The 19,369-nt window shown below is 37.7% G+C and overlaps 1 protein-coding gene across 1 annotated transcript in view; it reads left to right on the plus strand.

The window, feature by feature from the left end:
* LOC114068253 (protein MMS22-like) overlaps window positions 1-19,369 on the plus strand; it is a gene marked incomplete at its 5' end in the record, with an annotated part of 69,271 nt that overhangs the window by 33,476 nt on the left and 16,426 nt on the right. Inside the window, 5 exons of the mRNA XM_027904217.1 lie at window positions 9,849-10,039; window positions 12,390-12,540; window positions 16,096-16,238; window positions 16,977-17,119; window positions 17,281-17,440. Coding sequence (XP_027760018.1) covers window positions 9,849-10,039; window positions 12,390-12,540; window positions 16,096-16,238; window positions 16,977-17,119; window positions 17,281-17,440 — 788 coding nt within the window. The remainder of the gene's footprint in view (window positions 1-9,848; window positions 10,040-12,389; window positions 12,541-16,095; window positions 16,239-16,976; window positions 17,120-17,280; window positions 17,441-19,369) is intronic.

The following is a 19,369-nucleotide window of genomic DNA, read 5'->3' on the forward strand; positions in this document are numbered from 1 at the left end:
TCTGAAGAAGAAGCAGCCAAGCTATGTATTACAGCATTCCTTCTATGAAAAAAAAAAAAATCAGGAATTTTGACTTAAAATTTGAATAGTGTATGTCTGGCATTTTTGCTTATTATGCTATCAGTTGTAATGGTTATGTTTTGGGGGGAGAGTTGTTTGATTTTTTTTTTTTAATATAACCTTAAACTTGGAAAACTATAACAGAGAGTGCTAGTCTTGATTGGCTTTTAATTTTATGTCGAAATGTCATGGAATATAATCAAATGCTTTTAATTGTGCATTTGATAGACTGGCTTGTAGAAGATATCTGAAGCAAACAAACCCCTTCAAATGGAAATAGTAAAAAAAATTTTCCTATGAAAATCTTACAAAAATCATAAGTACTAGATTCCATGTCTATTGATAGTGTAATTATTTAATTACAGACATCTCGCATCATCAGTTGTAACACAATCTCACAGTAATGTGAGAAAATATTACTGTGGTACTTGCATTATAGCATTTAAAAGGATCTGACACATTTTCCCCTGTCTTCCCTACATTTTAGTGAATATTTCAAGTAATGTCTGGGAAATGAAATTTGGCCTTAGTCTTCAAATCACTAGAAGGAGAAAGGTAGTTGTTTAAAGCAGTCAACTGTTCTTAAAGTGCTTATACCTTCAAAGAGCTTTACCTAATTTCCTGAATAGGTTTAGTTATAAATAAAGATCATTTAGTTTAGGGCATTTTCTGTTATTTAAATTGGGAAGGTGACCCTGAGCTAAATTGCAATGTGTAATTTGAATGCCCATGGGCTGCCCTTCATTGGTTTGATTGGGAGAGATTATCTGGATTTCTAATATACTTTAATTACTCTGCTTATATAAATTGTCACATTAGAAGCTTCTTAACTGTTGAGTCTGTTCTGTCAATGATTCACTAACAATAGGAATATACTAGGCTCTTCCGCTGAGATTTGAAGATTTATACCATCAGTGAAAGAACTGGAATGGCTCTGTGTAAACCTACTGTTTCTTCTATAGTGAAGAGTATGTGATGTGCTTCTACTCAGGCAGCGATTGATGTGTGGTAAATTGAAAGGATCTGTAGCCTTTTTTATTTTGTTAAAAGGCGTTTTTTCAATTAAGGGAACATAATGCAAAATATGTTTTAAGATGTTTGGGGGAGATGTGTTCCTGATGTGCATGTGGAAAAAAACCCAAACAAATCAAACAGTATGAGTAGGATTTTTGGGTGGATGAAGGTAGAGTATCTTTTAGCAATGGATAGGTAGGGTTTTACAGAGAAGCTATTGTAATTGAAATCACAAAATGGGTTTGGTTGGAAGGGACCACAATGCATCATCTGGTCCAACCTCCCTACTCAAGCAGGCTCATCCTAGAAGACGTTGCATGGAATTGTGTCCAGATGGTTCTTGACTATCTCTAGTGAGGGAGACTCCACAACATCTGTTCCAGTGTGCCATCACTTGCACAGTAGAGAAGTTCTTCCATATGTTTAGGTGGAGCTTTCTGTGCATCAGTGCCCATTGCCTCTTGTATTATTGCTTGGCACCACTAAGAAGAGCCTGAATCCATTCTCTTGATAGTCGCCCTTTGGATACTTACAGACATTGATGAGGTCACCACTCAGTCATCTTTTCTTGAGACTGAACAGGCCCAACTCTCCCAGCCTATCCTTGTAAGAGAGAAATACTTCCCTAATGTCTGCATGAATCTCTTACAGATCTCTCTCCCTATATCTATATGGATATCTACACACACACACTTACAAACAAGTCCTTGAAATTATGATCTGAAGCACCTTAGTCCTAGAGTGCTTTAGGCCTAGAGGCCTCTTTTGACCTTTTACTGCCAGGCACCTGCCTGTCTGACAGCTCTGTTCAGGTGAGCTAGGAGGTTACCAGCACTTGAAAGACTCCTGCTCTCAAATGGTGTAGGGGTCTTCCAAGATAAAGTGGTCTGATAGCCTAGTAATAGGTCCAGCTGACCAGTAACTTCTTTGACACATGCAGTCTTGTACAACAAAGTACTCTTGCCTCCTCTGTGGAATTTTGTCTCCTGCTAGCCTACAGAAAATGTGAAGTGAAGGATTGTGACGAACGTTGAAGGGGGATAGGGAGGGGGACCCCAGGCTAGAGGTCCCTAGTCCTGAAGGGGAGCGTACTCCCCCCCTCCCCCCCACCACGTGGATCCCATGGCTCCCGCAGAGACCACAGGACAGGGGCAGCAGGGAGAGAGGCAGAGAGAGTTTATTGATCTGGGTAGCGACTTAAATAGCTCTTGGGGGCATTACAAAGTGACCGTTGGGGGTTCAGGAGGTCTTACAAACAACCTATGATAACAAAGGGTTAAAAACCAATAGATAAGCTTTCAGTTATCTCTTAAACATTCTAATGGTATAGATAAGACTGAGGAACCTTGGGAAGAAGAAGGGTGAGTTTACACAATGAGTTACAAAGCCATTTTGGAAGCATGTTCACTTTAACAGCATTAAAACTTCTGCGTTCTTTTATATACTGCAACAGGACTGAATCCTGTGTGTGTCTGGTGGGCCCAGAGACATCTTATTCAGTGTCATGAAGAACAGAAATCTGTGTACTTGCAACCTCTTGTAGAGTCCTATGGCTGGAGATGTGCACTTGTGTATCTTGAGTTTCTTTTTTTTGAGTATCATTTCAATCACAGACTAAGGTCAGAATGATTAAGTATCTGTTACCTAGTAGTTAGAATGTAATATGGGAGAGAAGAGCGTCATGGGCTCCATTCCTTATTCTGGGATTTCACACTTTTACCCAGTATCTGACTTAATGTAACACTCACAATCAAGAGCAGAGCCTGAGCCCAAAAACAGTAAGTATTGAAACTGGACTCATGTGCCCTCCCCCCTGAGGCTGTGATTCATTTGTTGTTACATAAAAAAACTGTATTCTGTTTTTGAAAGTGAACCTGTATAGTGCTGCACCATATGCAGCCTTCTTTTTTTTGTGTGTGTGGGTTAGTCATGATCAGATTTCTGGGCCCCAGTGACAGAGATTGTGAGTTAGGTACAAAGCTCAAGGCTCTTGTGTAGCTCAGTTGCAGATACCTAGGGAACTTCCTGGTCAAAAGAAGGGGATCTGACTAAGTGAGCAGTTTGCGAATTACTATTCAGGAGTCTGAGATCTGTTTGTGCCCTGCTTTTTAACCATTACATCCTTGTATCCCTTTGGATCTCATCCAACAGCTAAGACTGTCACTTTGTATGTGCTTCATGTTGTTGTGTCTAATGAAGGTATATTGTCACACTGATATTTATGATGTTGTGCAAGTCTGTGCTATAAAGGACTTAAGCACCATGGGTGAATTTAACTGACAAGAATCCCGCATGTTAGAGTTCCGAGAAGCATTCCTTTTTCCTTGTTAGCCTCCTACCTCATTGATCATCATACACATTCATAACCAGGCATATTATTCGGACATCCTTTTTTTTTTTTTTTTAGTAAACGTTTAAACATGTGGTTTAATGAAAGAAGAACACTGAAACATCATTTACTTTATACTGAGCTGATAGTTAATATTTGATAATATGGCATCGTGATTTTTCCAGTTCTGCTTGTACAGTCAGCAGTACAGCTCTCTAGTGGTGATGCTGTTATTATGGCTTATGCAGTGCTGACACATTATGAACTGTGAGATCTTTTTTCAAGTGTTTCTTTTGATGTATGGGAAAATTTATTTTTTTTTCTTGAATTTCTCATCTTGCTTAGCTTTTTGAAATCTCGTTTTTAATTCCACAAAGGTGGGTGAAAATTCTTTGCTCTTTTTAGGGTTTTTTGAATTATCAAAGAGTGAAAAGGCTGTTGCTCAAATATGAAAAAACTTTATAGATACTTTGTATGTATATTGCAGATCTGGGAGCAATATGGATTGAGAGATTCTGATTTGAGGTGGATTGCTTCTTCTGTCTGGTTCCTACTGCGGTCGTACCAGTCTCAATATACTGGCTGCTATATAAAGGGATATAAAAAAGAAATTGCATGCCAAAAGCTTAGAAACAGATTTAAAAGAGGGCTTGGGTGTTTGAATCAAACTTGGGTAGAATTTGGTCACCTTCCTTCGTGCACATTTCACTGAAACAGGCTAAATGTGAAAGTGTCTGAAAGTGTATTGGTGACTCAGTTTTAAGCACTGCAGTTCCCTAGGTACCAAAATGTGTATGCTCAGAGGCATTAAGGCTGTTTTCACAGGCCTTAGCTGTTTAGCATCCAACTTAAGCACTTTGAGGCCATAAAGCAGATGTTTTAGCACTTAAAATTCTTGTAAGCATGCTGTCAGTGCCCTGACTAAACACACTGATAACCAAGAGTTCAGTGCGGAGCTCTACCACCCAGCACACCTGCATTTATAACTATGGCCAAGGCAAAGGAGGTTCACCTTTTCATATATTAGGGCAAGTGGTCACAATCATTCACCAGTGACCAGGAAGCCAAAAGCCTTTACTATGAAGTGCCTAAAACCCACATCTATGACTTGCCACCAGTCTTTAAGCATGGTTAGGCTGGGGCGCTTTCTTGGGCTATTGTGGAACCACTGTGCAACTAGCGTGCCACTTCTGTGAATCCAGATGCATTTCTTTTGCATGAATATGCATGTACAAGAGAGGTAGGATTATGCAGTTTTTTACTTGGTCCACTGCTATGATACTTCATTGAAAGCAGAGTTGAACCTAGATGCAACTATTTTGATTTTTCTTTTGTGAATGCCAGAATTATGGTCCATACTGAAACTAGCTTTCCTTTTTCTAATGTTTTTTAAAATTATGTATGAAAGCACTGAACTCACTCTATAAAGTATGTTTTCCTTCACCCTTTGTGTTATATTTTTATGGTAGTATAAATGGTTACGATTTCAGAAATGTTACATGTATTTAGTGTCAACTGCATATTTGAAGCACAGATAAAAATAAGTAAATGCTGATGAACAAATTACTATGTAGAAGTTGAATAGTTTTTCGACATGAAAGTTGGTATCTATAGGGATCAATGAATAAGTGCTAATAGTTGCAATTTTCTATAACTAGCACGTAATTAAGTGGCATAATAGTCAACTAACTGAATACTCATACTGGATTATATTCAAAGGCATACAGAAGACACACAAGGACCTTTTTAAGCTTAATCTTGGATAGGACTAGTTACTGGAAATATGGGTGGCTTCCAATTCTGGTCACCATAAGAAACAGTTAGATAGATTTCTACAGGAAAGCCCAATCTTCTCTCATACAGTAGTGCTATATAATTTCTTTGTATTGGCAAATAGGAAGGGGAGAGGGAAGGAGAAACACCTTTCTGTATGATGTATCAACGCTGGCACTTCTATTTTGGATATTATTTTAATGCCATGTTTAATGTGTAGCTTGTTGCTAATCTTTTCAACAGCAACACACATACTTTTCATTGTATTAATGGGACTTTTTATTTTTGGAAGATTTTCAGCTGATAGCTTTGTTGCACACATTGCCAAGTAGCTGACATCACCTGTGTCCAGGGTTTTTTGAGAGAACGTAAAGTTCTTCTGTCTTATGACATCAAAATTCTCACTTTATTGTTCTCTGCATCAGCTAATCTCCATATCTTTTTGGTTCTGTATGCTGAAATCTTCATAACTACCCCAGAGCTGAAGAAGCTTCCACTTTCCTCAGTCACTTCTGTTCCTGCATCTGTGGTTACATTAAAATAGGACCAATGCACAATGCATTTGTTGCCAAAATATCAAAATGAGAAACTGCCCTGAAAGCCAGCCTTATCCTGGGCTGCATCAAAAAGAAGCATGGCCAGCAGGTAGAGGGAGGGGATTTTGCCCATGTGGAGGATGCTGGGGACCTGAGCACAGGAAAGATATGACCTGTCGGAGTAAGTCTAGAAGAGGGCCGTGAAGTTGATAAGAGGACTGGAGTACCTTCTCCTACAAAGACAGGCTGTGAAAGTTGAGGCTGTTCAGCCTGGCTAAGAGAAGCTAGCATGGAGACCTCACAGCAGCCTTCCAGTATCTGAAGGGGGCCTACAGGGAAGCCAGAGAGGGACCCCTTGTCTTGTGATAGGACAAGGAGTAATGGTATTAACTGAGAGGCAGTTTAGGTTAGATATGTGAGGTGGTAAAGCCAGGTTGCCCAGAGAAGCTGTGGATGCCCCAGCCCTGGAAGTGTTCAAGGCCAGGTTGGACAGGGCTTTGAGCAACCTGGTCTAGTGGAAGGTGTCCCTTCCCGTGGCAGGGATGGTGGAACTACGTGATCTTTAATGTCCCTTCCAATCTAAACCATTATATGATTCTAATAACTGTGTTGATAATCTCAGTGATGTAAAAAGAAGGAGAATGTTTGGAAGAGAAATCTCCAAATTTAGGTATTTCTCCAGTTCCATTTATCTGCATAGGGCACCTGTTACCTCTCTTTGAATCTGAGTGTGATGGTGCTTTGCTTCATTTCACTTTGCCTGAGTTTTTCTTGAAGTAACTGGTGTTTGTAGTTGAAATTCTAAGCATCAAAACCATTTATCATTTTAGAAATACTCATATATCTCTTCCCAATTTCCTAGTTTTATCCGAGGGTGTTGGTCTTTCAGATGGTGCTATTATTCAGGTGGTGTAATTATTTATTTGTTTCAACATCAAAAGGTCATTCGGGTCCTTTCAAAAGACTTTCACAAGCTTAGTCTTGGCTATACTGAGCAGCTGAGTTTTGTAGATGCTGTGGATGGCCTCCACAGCAGGAGGCTTGGCCTGGGAGCTGAGGAGCTGGGAAGAAACCAGTATCTGTATTCTTAGCCTCTGAGAGTGCCTGATGGTGGTAGCTCTTGTCAATGCTGGTAGGAGAGAGGTCTTCTATCATGATGGGAAGTTCTGAATCCTTGTAGATCAAATGACATTGTGTTAAGTCTGTATATCAATATGTGTGCAGTGCAGATTAGGGAGTAGTAGTGATTTGAAAGTTTCCATCATCTAGGCAGGCTGCTGAATTTTGTATTTTACTCTTCTGGCTAGACCTAAAGTTTGGCTCCATTCTAGTAATGCAGGCTTGCAAGGTCACATTTTATGATTATAATGTTATAATATCTACATGCAGAGAAATAAATGGCTGCAGTTCCTTACCAGGTGTAGGATGTAGAAAATAATCCCATATGCTACTACTGTACCTATACATCCAGCACAATCCTCTTTAATAAACCCAGAGTTTATTTGATCTGATGGCAAAATGAGAAAAAAAACCCTCTTTTTACGGTAGTAGGAAATAATGATTTAAATCAGGGAAAAGCCACAGCAAGTTACCATTGTAATGAGGGAGCTGGTGGTTCCAGAGCTCTTAACGCAATGGAAAACTAAATGGATATAGTTCTAGAAATGGAGTGATGTTTGATGCTATGCTTTTCTAGTGTTAAAAAAATATAGAAGGCTGAATAAAAAGTAAAATTGCATTTATTCATATTTTTATAGAGTTAAAAAATGGGCTTGTTGGTAGAAGTAGCTGGCTACCTCAGCTGCAGCATATATTGATGCCTCATCGATTCTAAGCATTTACCTTATTGCAAGCATTTGTGTAGGTTACTATGAATAAACATAAATACTGATCTGTACGTGTTGCCCTTCCACTGACACAGAGATATATTACCTTACTTTGGAAGTCTGTACACCCTTCTGCTTTGCATAGATGGCTAAAGGAGATGCAAGGCACCCGTCTTTGGAGAGGCAATTTAGAGGAGAGAAAAAGGTCTTTGTGCGATTTTAAAGCATAGTCTGGATGTCAGTAGGGCAGAATTTGGTCCCAGAAGTTTTATTCTCTGCATTATGAGGCATCATACATTCCTTTCTTAACAAAATAAAACCGAAAAGCCCTTTGTTTGTACTGTTAAACTTTTTTTGTAATAAGCAATAATAATTTTTTTGTTTCTTTAGCTTTACTTTTACTTTTTTTTTGTTTATCCTCTAGACCTCACTATATCTTCACCCTTTTATTTGTCCTTTTTTTAATAAGGGGATGCTCCCAAAGAAGTGTTGCTTGACTTTTTATGCTAATCTTGCTTCTATTTCAATTCATGTTGACTTGAGAATATGCCTTGTAAATAGGAATACCACCTGACATACTGAATATAATCCTCAGTTTCTAAGCATTGATTGTTTTCACAGCATCCTTAAAGGGTAAGCTGTCTTACTATCCAAATATCATGGCTGGGAAACTGAGGCTAACAAAGGCTGTATGATTTGTGTGAAGCCACAGTGGGAATAAATGTTGGGTTTAGAATTCCTGGCTTCTGTTCCTGTGTTTGGATTCATGTCATCTCTCAAAGAAATACTCGATTCCTCCAAATATTGCATACCTTTCCTTGTCTGCTTAAATGTAGCCATTCAGAAAGTAGCTGATGCTCAATTCTCTGTCCTGTTGAAACTAATGAATGCCTGCAGGCAGGCATAAGGTATCGTTACCTTTGGCAGCCAGTATGTTTTATGTTTTAAATTATGTGTTTCGCAGAATTTTTGGATACTAATTTGATATAATGAGATGCGCTTCTAATATCAACCCTAGTATGGGAAGGCCTTGCAGCCAGCCTACTCTTTATTTAAAATTATTCCATTTCAGATGTCCTAATGAGTGCTGTGAGTTGTGTAATTCTTTCATAATTTTCCCATGTTCCCAGAAGGGAACCAGTTTTTCTATTTTTGTTTTGGTTTATTTCAAATTAGGGTGAGCATAGGATAAAGATCTAGGGGAAGATTTTTGTGAAACAGTTGCTATTGTGAGAATGGCAGTTAAGGAAAAATATTATAGTCTACAAATGTTAGTGTTAAGGCAAGTCTCAATGCCTCTGCTGTTTACTGTTATCTTATAAATATCTTGACTCTGACTTTACAGTGCTGTTTATAGAATTTAATAAAGCAAATGTAATAATGCTGCCTGTGCTTTAATGCACAATCTCAATTGAGTTGACCAGAAGATAAATAGGAACAGGAATGATAGTGCGTTCCTACAGATTGTTTTTAATAAGCATGTTATTTAGTTGATCAGCCCGGTACTGTAATGCCTCCTATGCTGCTCTACCAGACAAATTTATTAATGCTCCCCCCCTCCCATTTCTCTGAGAACATTGATTCCCTGCAGACATATCTCTATTAAACCTCTAGAAAGTCACAACTTCCAAATTAGATTAAGTAGCAGGAATGGTACTAGAAGAATCAAAGAAAATTGAGTGCCTTATTGAATTCATGCCACATTGTCTGCGGAAGAGATGGGAGTTATGTGTAGTGGTAACTTTTGTCTTTACTGTACTAACAAAGCTGTGGGCATTGCTGTCAAACCTAATTGTATGCAGTGCATCAGGATAAAATGAATCTTTTATCTAAACTCGTACCTGCTGAGGTTTTACAAATGAGAAGCTGATTTTGGAAGGAAGCTTTACAATTGATCAGAATCATTTGCCATTATTTGCTGAACACAACCCTATCCTAAAAATTCTAGTGACAAAAATTTTAAAGAAGCACCTGGCTTTGGATTGGAAGCAGACTTGCTTGTCATGCTAGCAGTTGCCAAATGCAGATATTCATTTTAAGGCTGCCAATTTCTCATTTTGATCTGACATATTAAAAAGCATATAATTAATGGTTGACATTAGTAATTAACATTAACTTTATGGTGCTTAATATGCCATCATTCATCCATCAAATAACTGGAATGCATAATATCTTTGCATAAAGGTTTTAATTGCACAAAATGATCCTTCAGTTCCCAGGCTCTATGGTTTAAAGTAGTTGTAAATGCCTTTTAAAAAGATGTGAATTTTTCATTTATTGAACGTAAACATTGTTTTTGTTTCTTCCTAGGAGTGTGCACGAACGTGTAAGCCAGGGACTTCAGCTAGGGAACACAGTCCCAGACGCACAGCTTCCATTAGTGGCTAAAGAGCACCACCTTGCTGTCGCCAGTGCTCTCTGGAGAAATTTCTTTCCCTACTTGAAGAGCCAGAGAATGTCACAGATGCCGCCTTCCCCTCAGCTTGCTGATACAGCTGCAGGTTAGCACTGACCCCCCCTGCGACTTACTGGATTTGGTGCTATTTTCTGGGTCACAAACTTTTCAAGGATTTTGTATTTTGAGATATTTAACTATGAATATATGCAAAAAGTAGATTCTATGCTAAATATTTTGACACAAAGAAATATTATAGTGTTGAATTCCTTAATAGGATACAAACAGATTGAGAATACCAAATGGGTTTGAAACTATACAAGCCTGACTTCTTTTTCACTGCTAGTCACAGATTATAATCAACGTTGCAAATGTTATACAATATAAATAAGAATAATGTTTTTCACTATATTTACATACTTTTGTAAAAGTTTACTATAATTTTGTGTTGAACTATTCAGTATGGTTGAAATACAAACTAAATATTTAAAAATAATATTTTTTATTTGAAAATGACAATTTTTAAAAGGTTGCTTATATGACAGTTGTTTTTGGCCAAACCGTTACAGTCATAAAAATATTTCATAATAAATTTTAATTATTTATTATGCTTTAGACTGGAGGTGTTTAACCTTGAAGTAAACATTCCATATGTGTGTGAACTGCACATGCAACAAGTCAGCTTGGCAGTGAATAGAAAGATATCCCAGTTTGATCTTTAACATCTGTAGCTAGCATTGTATTCTGTAGTTACAGTGAAATCTTGTATCCATTTAACTAAAATTCAGAGGAGTGAAATAAAAAATATTTTTTCCCATCATGATATGAATTAGATAAAGTTACAAGCTCAGGGGTGCTGAGTTGGTAATGGAAAAGCTACAAGATGCTTCATTTGAAGTAGCTCTGTGGTAGTTAGGAGGTAACATTAATGAAGGAGGCAGTGTGCAACAGTAGTGGTCTCACACCGCTGAAGCATATGTGAGAAACAGCAATACAAATCAAAGGAAGGGGTTGTTGATGTCAAACTTCATTCATTTCCTACAGTGTCATATCTTTTTTTTTAATTATTATTTTATATTAGCGAAGTGAAATAGCACGAGCAGCAACCTATTATAAACTCCTCTGTGAAGCAGGGGAGTGCAGTTGTGACCTGCTTTATAGAGATGTGTTAGGTAGCGCTACAGAGGAAGGCAAACCTTTCCCATGCTGGATGAGCCTCTTGCCTTAGAGGTTGCAGCCCAGAGGAGAGAGCAGCTGTCACAGCTCTCCTGCTCCCCCTGCCAGGCAAATAGCCCGGGACTCACATTACTGTTTCTGTCTCCCATTTCTCCCCAAACTGTGTTATGGCTGATGCTGCAGAAATCTCTGGAAAAAGGCTGCCACAAAATGCTTCCTGACCTAAGGCAGCGTGGGGACTCTGTATGAGTTTGTTTTTTCCAAGGCACATAAGGAAGTGTGAACTCCTTCATGGCTTAAGGTAGTCTGCCCCTATATCATTAATAAAAATAATTTCATTGTTGTTTCTGAAAACTAGCCTTTTCAATCTGATTAATCTTTTCAATGCATGCAGGTTTATAATTATTTTAATATTAATGTATATCTAACTTGAATTGGAGAATTTGGGAACTAGTGAGCCCCTTTTCCATTGCCCTCTAAATTCAGTTTTCCTGACTTGTTTGATGCTTCTCATTTCCTATAGCCTAATAACCACTCAGCATTTCAGATTACGTTTTCTTTCTGCGTTTTAGTATACTTGTCATTTTCAATATAAAGAATGCACTGTATTTTTTATTCTGATAGTGTTAGATATAGATTGTACAGTAGACATAACAGAAACAGCAATCATTAACATGCTTCATTATGCTTCATTAACAAGATTATGCACAAAGTACTGCCCCAGTTTCTTGATCTGCAACTGTTACATGAAGATCCTTTCCAAGAGTAAACTTGTCTACAGGGCTTTATTTGTATGGTAAATTTTGATACGTGAAAGTCTATTCTAAAAATACAAAGGTACCAGCTTTTACTGAGAGAATTCTTTACAGATACAGTTCTTCACTCTGAGAAATGTGTAAAAACAACAAAACAAGTAAATAAAACTCAACCCTGTAAAGCACAGTAATGCTTACTTGTACAAGGGAAGATGTAGTGGATGAAGGTAAGAAAGGGAGGTCAAGACAAACAAGCAGGTTGTGCCTTCAGGATTTATAATATATGGGTTTGTGAATCTATTTAAAATTGCATATGTTTGGATCCATTGTCCCTCCTTTGCAGCCAGTGTGTCTTGATGACTTAAAAACTGCTTGGGATAGAGATATTTTTAACATGGGTGCACTCTCTGTTAAAACAGTTGCTCAGGCTGCACACTATTAATTGTAATTAATTTTCAGTGCTTTTTAGTGGAACAGGGATGTAGTGAGAAAATATTAAGACACTTTTTCTCTCTTCAAAAACAGGTTTTACTCTCTTAGCTTTGGATATACCCAGCAAAGCCCTATCAGACCTCCAGCCACAGCCTGTTCTATCAATGATGCAGCTGTTTGGATGGGACGACATGGTGTGGCCTCAACTGGTGGCAAGATATCTAAGTCATCTTATTCAAAACAGGTGAAAAATTGTGACTACTTGTTCTTCCAGTACCTTTTCATCCTTCATTAGACCTGTGGAAAATGTTGCTTCAAATGGTAATGTTTCAGTAAGGCGCTCCAGGTTCTTTCCAGCTTCTCAAGCACTAGGACAATCCAGTCAGATTTTTATATATATGAGAAATTTTATTTTCTCTAAGTAAACCCCTGTGGACCTAAGATAGATGGGTGGTGGTAGATTTTGTGGTGTGCCTTTTTCCATGCCTTGCCCGCTTCTGAATCAGGTTTTGGAAGCAGGGGAGGTGAGAAATGAGAGAGAAAGAGGGAATATTTCTGTGTCGGACTGTATTTGAAAGTGAAAAATATTGCACATTTTTAGGGTACATAGTGTACTAAGGAGCATAACTGTAAGTCAGGGTATGATAAAGATTATTTAAGTGTGATTGACAAAGATGAAACTGTGGCCTTCTTGCAGGGAGGTGTTAAAAAAAGTTGCATTTAGTTCCTTGTGTGTCAGTTTGGAACTTGGGAGAGGAGTGTTCAGTCCTCTAAATTGCCATATTTCTCTTCTATGATCTTTATAGGGTGAGTTTCATTCAGAGTTGCAGATACCTAGCACATGCTGAATGGAATAAGAGTTAGGCATATAAATTCCCTTTTATAATTTAATTTTATAATTTGAATCTTGTTATTCTTCAGGCGAGTTCATTTTGATACCTAAACTGAAAATTTGGAATTATTTAGGTTCTTAAGATTAATTTCCAGTTCCCCCAGTAAACATTCAAGTAAGTGATTGAAAACAATCACTTAAGTATTCCTTGGCAGTATTCATTAAGCACCTGACATATACAGATACATTTTTATGCTAGCTGAGGTAACGTTTATGGTATATGGAACCATGGCCAAAAATTCCTTTTTCCAAGTGTTTGGAAGCACAATTGCATTAGCAAGTGCAGAGTGTGCACACATATCAAGTTTCTAATACAGCTCTGCTGCCAAAATTTCTTCTCAAAATGCAATTATCTAGTATACACTATCTGAGAGGCTAGAGCACTTGTGCAGCAATCTGGAAAACCCATGTTGAGTGGGTCTTGCACTCTGATGGAATTCAAAGCTTTGTTTCCAAATACTGCCTTAGAAAGGAATGAGAGGGACTTAACCTCCTCTGGCAGATTGCCTTGTGAACTGACAGTGTCAGGTTCCTCCATCCATACTGAGAGAATTAGCAGGAGAAGGCATGGCTCCATAATTAGGTGATAATGGACATTTGTCTTTTGCCTATATGTGTGTATGCCCTCACTCTTTCTGGTTTTCTCTTAAGTGTTTTCACTCTCTGCTTTCCTGAATCTCCTTCCTGAATCTGGAAGCATGGGACAGAATGCATTCATGCAGAGGCAGATAATTTTACCCTTAAACTGTTGGGTTTTCCATTGCCCAGCCTCCAGGAGAATTGTTTCCCCTATCAATTTCCTCAAGCCAACTAGATAAAAACTTAAGTATCCGAGAATAGGCAAAGGTATGTCCCCATCTTACTAACAGAGCTGTAGGGTGCTCAGATTCCTGGTAAAAGAGCAATGAGTATCTAAGGTAAGACATTTTTGGTAGAATATAGAGGTATCATACTCTAAACACTGTCATCTTGAAAGCAGTTTTTTGTAGCATGATTCATATACCTTAGGCACTTGTAGAGCCAAAGTTATCAAAGTATCTAAGTGATGGGATCTTAAGACTTCATGGTTACTGCACTCTGATAATTTTCATATCAAACATTTTCCGTTAAAAAGTAAAAAGATTCTTTTGTTGCCAATACTGTTACATACCATGTAAGCTCTGGCAACATACACACAAGCTTTGGTATTTCTTTCACAGTAGTGCCTGAAAGTTTCTTACCACAACCACCTTGTGTAGTGCATGATAGTTTGTATCCTATTAAGGAAATGATGAAATAGTGTTTAAACTAACTTTGAGCATGTGAATAAGATCACTGTTTTAAAAGGACCACTTACCATGCTTCTAGCAGGTAGTTATTGTTCTTTCCTTTCTAAGGGTTAGGAGCATATTATTCTCCAGTTTTAGGAACATGCCAAAGTGGCCCACCTACCAGAAAGCAAGAAAAATAAGAGTGAGACTGTAACAGAAAGTGGTTTTGTGAGCCTTTGTGACCAGGTAGACTAGCTGTGTACATGAAGAGTACATGAGACTGAAATTGTTTACACATTACTGCAAAGAGCATTAAGTTCATAGGCATCCTTTTTTTTCTCTTTTGGTACTGGAATACAATGTTCATTTTTTCATTTTATTTCCTTGCATTTGGTCTCCTTACTTTGTCAGTAGTACTTCATCAGGGATCTTCAGACAAAATATACAGTTGTCTCTGGTTTTAAGTAAATGAAGCAAAAAAAAAAAAGACAACAACTTTATTAATGTTGTTTAGTGAGAAGCAGAATCCAGTTTGGTTTCCATCTGGAAGTGTTGACTTTCTGTTGCAGGCATGAGTGAAAATCAGTAGAAAATAAGTAAATTTACATGTACATATATCAAGAAAAGGGTACAAGCATTTTTCATTAAAATTGAAGTACCTATGAGTGACCAGGGAGGAAATGTCTCAAATAAAAGGTGTAACTACTTTCGAGAAATTTCACTGACCTGAAGCACACATGGAGCTCATCTGATAGGAACTGGTAACAGAATGCAGAACAGACTCACTGTCTTTTAGCAGGGAGTTTCTGAAGAATTAATGATGCGAGGCTGATATGCTTGGCAAAGAGTGACTGTAGCAGCTACTCATTGTAGTAAGGCAAGTAAAAGTTCATAATTATGGAACAGTAGAGTACAGGGATTGTGCACTGAGTGACTTTGGTCTGACACTTGAATGGTCAAACGGTAGCGAGTGTTTGATTGAAAGTATATACAGCAAGTTTGTGTGATATTTATACTTGTGTGTGTATACATGCATAAATGCATACGTCTGTAATGTACTACCAAGTATAGGGGTTTCCTTTCTCATCTCCAGGGTGCCTTGTTATAGTTCCCTTTTCATGTGTTTTGAACATAACATATCTTGATTTGCTAAAGCAGACCTTCTCCCTCTTTACTGTAGTTAGAACGAAGCAGACTTCAGAGTAGTGCGGGACACCTGGGCTGGCTTTCTATGAAAGGCTGGAGTAGCTTAAGTAGTGTCAGTATGGAGTTCCAGGCTGCTACAGATAAACTATTTCCAGCATTGTACACTATCAGTTTAGACAAATACACATTGTTAGAGTAAGGCATTTCCCATTGTGTGAATTTCCCTCCACTCTGTTTTATGTTGCCAAAACACATGTACATGTGTATATAGGTCTTTATATTACCACAGGTGGCTTTAGCAAATTTATCATGTGCTTTCTGTTTGGGCATCAGGATATTATGAGCAAAGTCTGTAGAGTATGGAAAAGCAATGCCAGTTGACCTTTCTGTTACTTTAATTGTTTCTGTGCACTCTTTCTGTATGTCTACAGCCAAATGAGACACTCTGCTACCCTTTTTGCCTGTTTTTATTAGATCACCCTACCTTTTTCTTCCTCTTCTACCTATGCAGTTCACTGCGTGAAGCTTTTTCTAGTATGGGATATACATCCTATGAAGCTCTGACAGTACGTTCTTGGTTTCGATGCGTTTTGCAAATGTTCATAGATCAACCAAGTGGTGTTCTGGCCAAGACAGATGCTGAGCGAACAGTTGGTAAGTGTTCACATTTCCCTAATGTTTGCAGTAACGATTCTATATTGCAAAGCTGGCAAACATTTTCAGCTAATTACAAAATGTATTTTTGTTTGTATTCCTTTACTTTTACCTAATTACAAAATGTGTTTCTTTACACTGCTTGTGCTATTTTTTGATAGTTTGCCTGCTCTGCATATGACAAATTTATCACAAACAAAGATAAAAGAGCTTGTTTCCTTGGAAGCAAAGAATAAAAACTTGCTCCCAAGGAGACAAGCTATTTTCCCCCATGGAGAAACTGCTCTAAAAAAAGTGAATCTGAAGTAAATAGTTAGAAATCATGCTGTGAATGGCCTAAAAGAAAAGAAAAGGAAAAAAAAAATCTAGTTGTAATTAATTCTGTGTTGGATATTTTGCTTTCTTAGAGAAATACTTCATCAGTTCTTCTAAAAACATTGCAGTTCTAATTATCTTTAAAACACATCTTCTAGTGACTATTTTTCATACACATTTTGTAGATTTTGAAAAAAACCCCAAACATCAGTACTATGAAAGACTTGGTTATCCATACTTAATACTCTTCACTGTCTTATAACTGTAATATGGTCTTTGTCTGGAGAGATACAGTTGGTTGCAGAATCCTTGTGTTTTAGACATTTTAAAATAATGTTTCACTTTATCATTTTGGGATTAAAGTAAATCTAAAAGCATAACTGTACACTGTATTTACTGCTGTGCTCTCTTGTAAATAATCAGGGAAAGCCTATATGGAGCAGCTGACTGAAATGACAAGACTGATTTTTAAACTCTCAGAAGTAGAAAACATTCTTTCAAAGGCTCATGTTGAAGAATCAGTTTTCAAGCAAGACCCAAAATATGCTCTGGTCCAGTTCATTAAGGTACTGTACACCTATCCCTTTGTTACTTTCATAGGACAATTTTAGTGAAAAGGAACTATATATCTGACTGGAGGGTGGAAAAAGAAATTACTCACAAAAATCTCATGAGATACTTAGTAAGTTCATTTATATTTCTTTCAATGTTTTTGTTTTTTTCTCAGGCTGTTGGTAGAACTTACAGTGGCCTTCAGACACTCCCTGAGAAATCTGCCATGGTAGCAAAGACTCAGGAGTATTTAGGTGATGTATTAAAGTATGTAAAACCTTATCTGAAAGCAAAAGGACCTCCAGAAGGTCTGCAGCTCACATATTGGATCATAGGTAAATATTTTGCAACCTGTTGGTTTTTTTTAGGAAATGATTTTAAGGCATCAATAAAATAAATTTTTAATACTTTTTTCCCCTATACTATCCATATTTATATATTTCCTCTATAATATTTAATGGTTTAAAAAAGAAACTCACCAAGATGTTACAGTTAGATATTTAATTTTTTTGTTTGTTTGTTTGTAGGACTCTTTATTATCCCTGCAAATCAGTATTTTCAAGAGTAAGATCTTTTCGTGTCTTTCACTACTGAAGGTTAAATTTTAACCCAAACAAACTCAGAAACAGTGACAGGAGTCAGTTTTAGCTGTAGTGAGAATTGTTATAAGTCGTAGCAGTTCCTGACGTTACAGCAATTTATGCCCACAGTGGATCTGTTCCTCCCATAGAGGGTCGTGAGACTTTTTCATATGAGGTCTTTTGTTGTCTCCTTCCTCTTCGCACTCATATTTTAAATGAAAGTGATGAGCTCTGAATTTTTCCTGTAGAGCATAAAAGTGGATGTACACCCTTCTTAAAGAATTCCAAGTTTTGAACCATGTGGATTGAGGCAACATGCACTTGGTGTTAGGTATCCAAGCTATGGGGTATAGCCTGGCTCACCAGTGAAATCACTCGCCAGAGAACCACTTATTTAAATGAATTTTTCAATGTTTGTGTAGTGTAAAGGTAGAAGTAGAAGTAGAAGTGAAGGTAAAGAGTCACAGAATTCAGCAAACTGTAGCTAGATTTGTTTAGGGTCAGTGTGGAGGGGTAAGGTAGAGTTTAAAACTCTTTTTTTCAGGGAGTTTAAGTTAGATATTAGGAAAAGATCCTTCACCCAATCACTGCAGGTGTTTGGGCACTGGTACAGGCTCCCCAGGGAGCACCAAGCCTGCCAAAGTTCAAGGAGCAATTGGACAATGCTCTTAGGTACATGACGTGATTCTTGGGGTGGTCCTGTGCAGGATGAGGAGTTGGACTTTGAGGATCCTTGCTAGTCCCTTCCAACTCAGGATATTCTATGATAAGCAGTATTATGACAGGCTGCATCATTACTGAAGTTATGTTAGTGGCCAAGTTGGTTTAGGAATGTAATTTGCTTTCTTTTGGAACTGCTTCTCTTACATACACTCTGTACTTTACTAAGACTCAGTTCTAGCATTTGTTCATTAAGCATGGAACGACTGATAGAATAGAAAAAGAAGAGTGCTGTGTATTATCAGTTTATTGTGCCAGTCTGACCCACTTACCTTTAAAAATAGAATAAACCTTGTGTATCTCAAAGACAGACATAATAATCTGCATGCACATGCAGTTCAAATCGTGATTATAAGGAGCACAGCGAAAGCTTGACCGAGATCAAAAGGTGCATCAAATGCAGTGGAATTAGGGTTTTGTAAAATACTTTACTTTTCTATTGCAAGATTGGCATATTCTGATACACAAGACGTATATCAAATTAAATGTTTTCAGATACCCAGATGTGGATTGGAGCCTTGGAAAGTAAATTTAGATTGGTATTTTCCTTTTTAGATTGGTATTGTCTTCTCTGTTCTTTGCAGTAGGAAGCGATTAATCTTCAGTCATGCTGTTGTGGGCAAGAAATTGTCCTTTTCTTTTTAGTTAAGAAAACATAGAAAAGGTTTAAAAGAAAAAATATTTAAGTGTATTTCAATCACTGCTTCACATTCTGTGGGCTTGTTAAATTATAAGGACAAAGCAAGAAACTTAACAAATCTAAACACCTCCCGTCTGTGGTCAGATTGTGTCTTGTACTGTCCCATACATCACAGGAGCGATAATAGAAGGAGTACTTTAGCTGGAATGACCATGTTTCTTTCAAAGCAGGAAGCTTAGACAACATTATTAGAAGTATTGTTAGGTGATCGTTCTCTTTCTCTATGATTGATCATTGTGTTTTCTTTCACTCCACAAGATTAA

Source organism: Empidonax traillii, unplaced genomic scaffold, assembly GCF_003031625.1.
Source record: "Empidonax traillii isolate 1590-97213 ecotype Southwest subspecies unplaced genomic scaffold, ASM303162v1 scaffold1022:size207980, whole genome shotgun sequence".
NCBI lineage: Eukaryota > Metazoa > Chordata > Aves > Passeriformes > Tyrannidae > Empidonax > Empidonax traillii.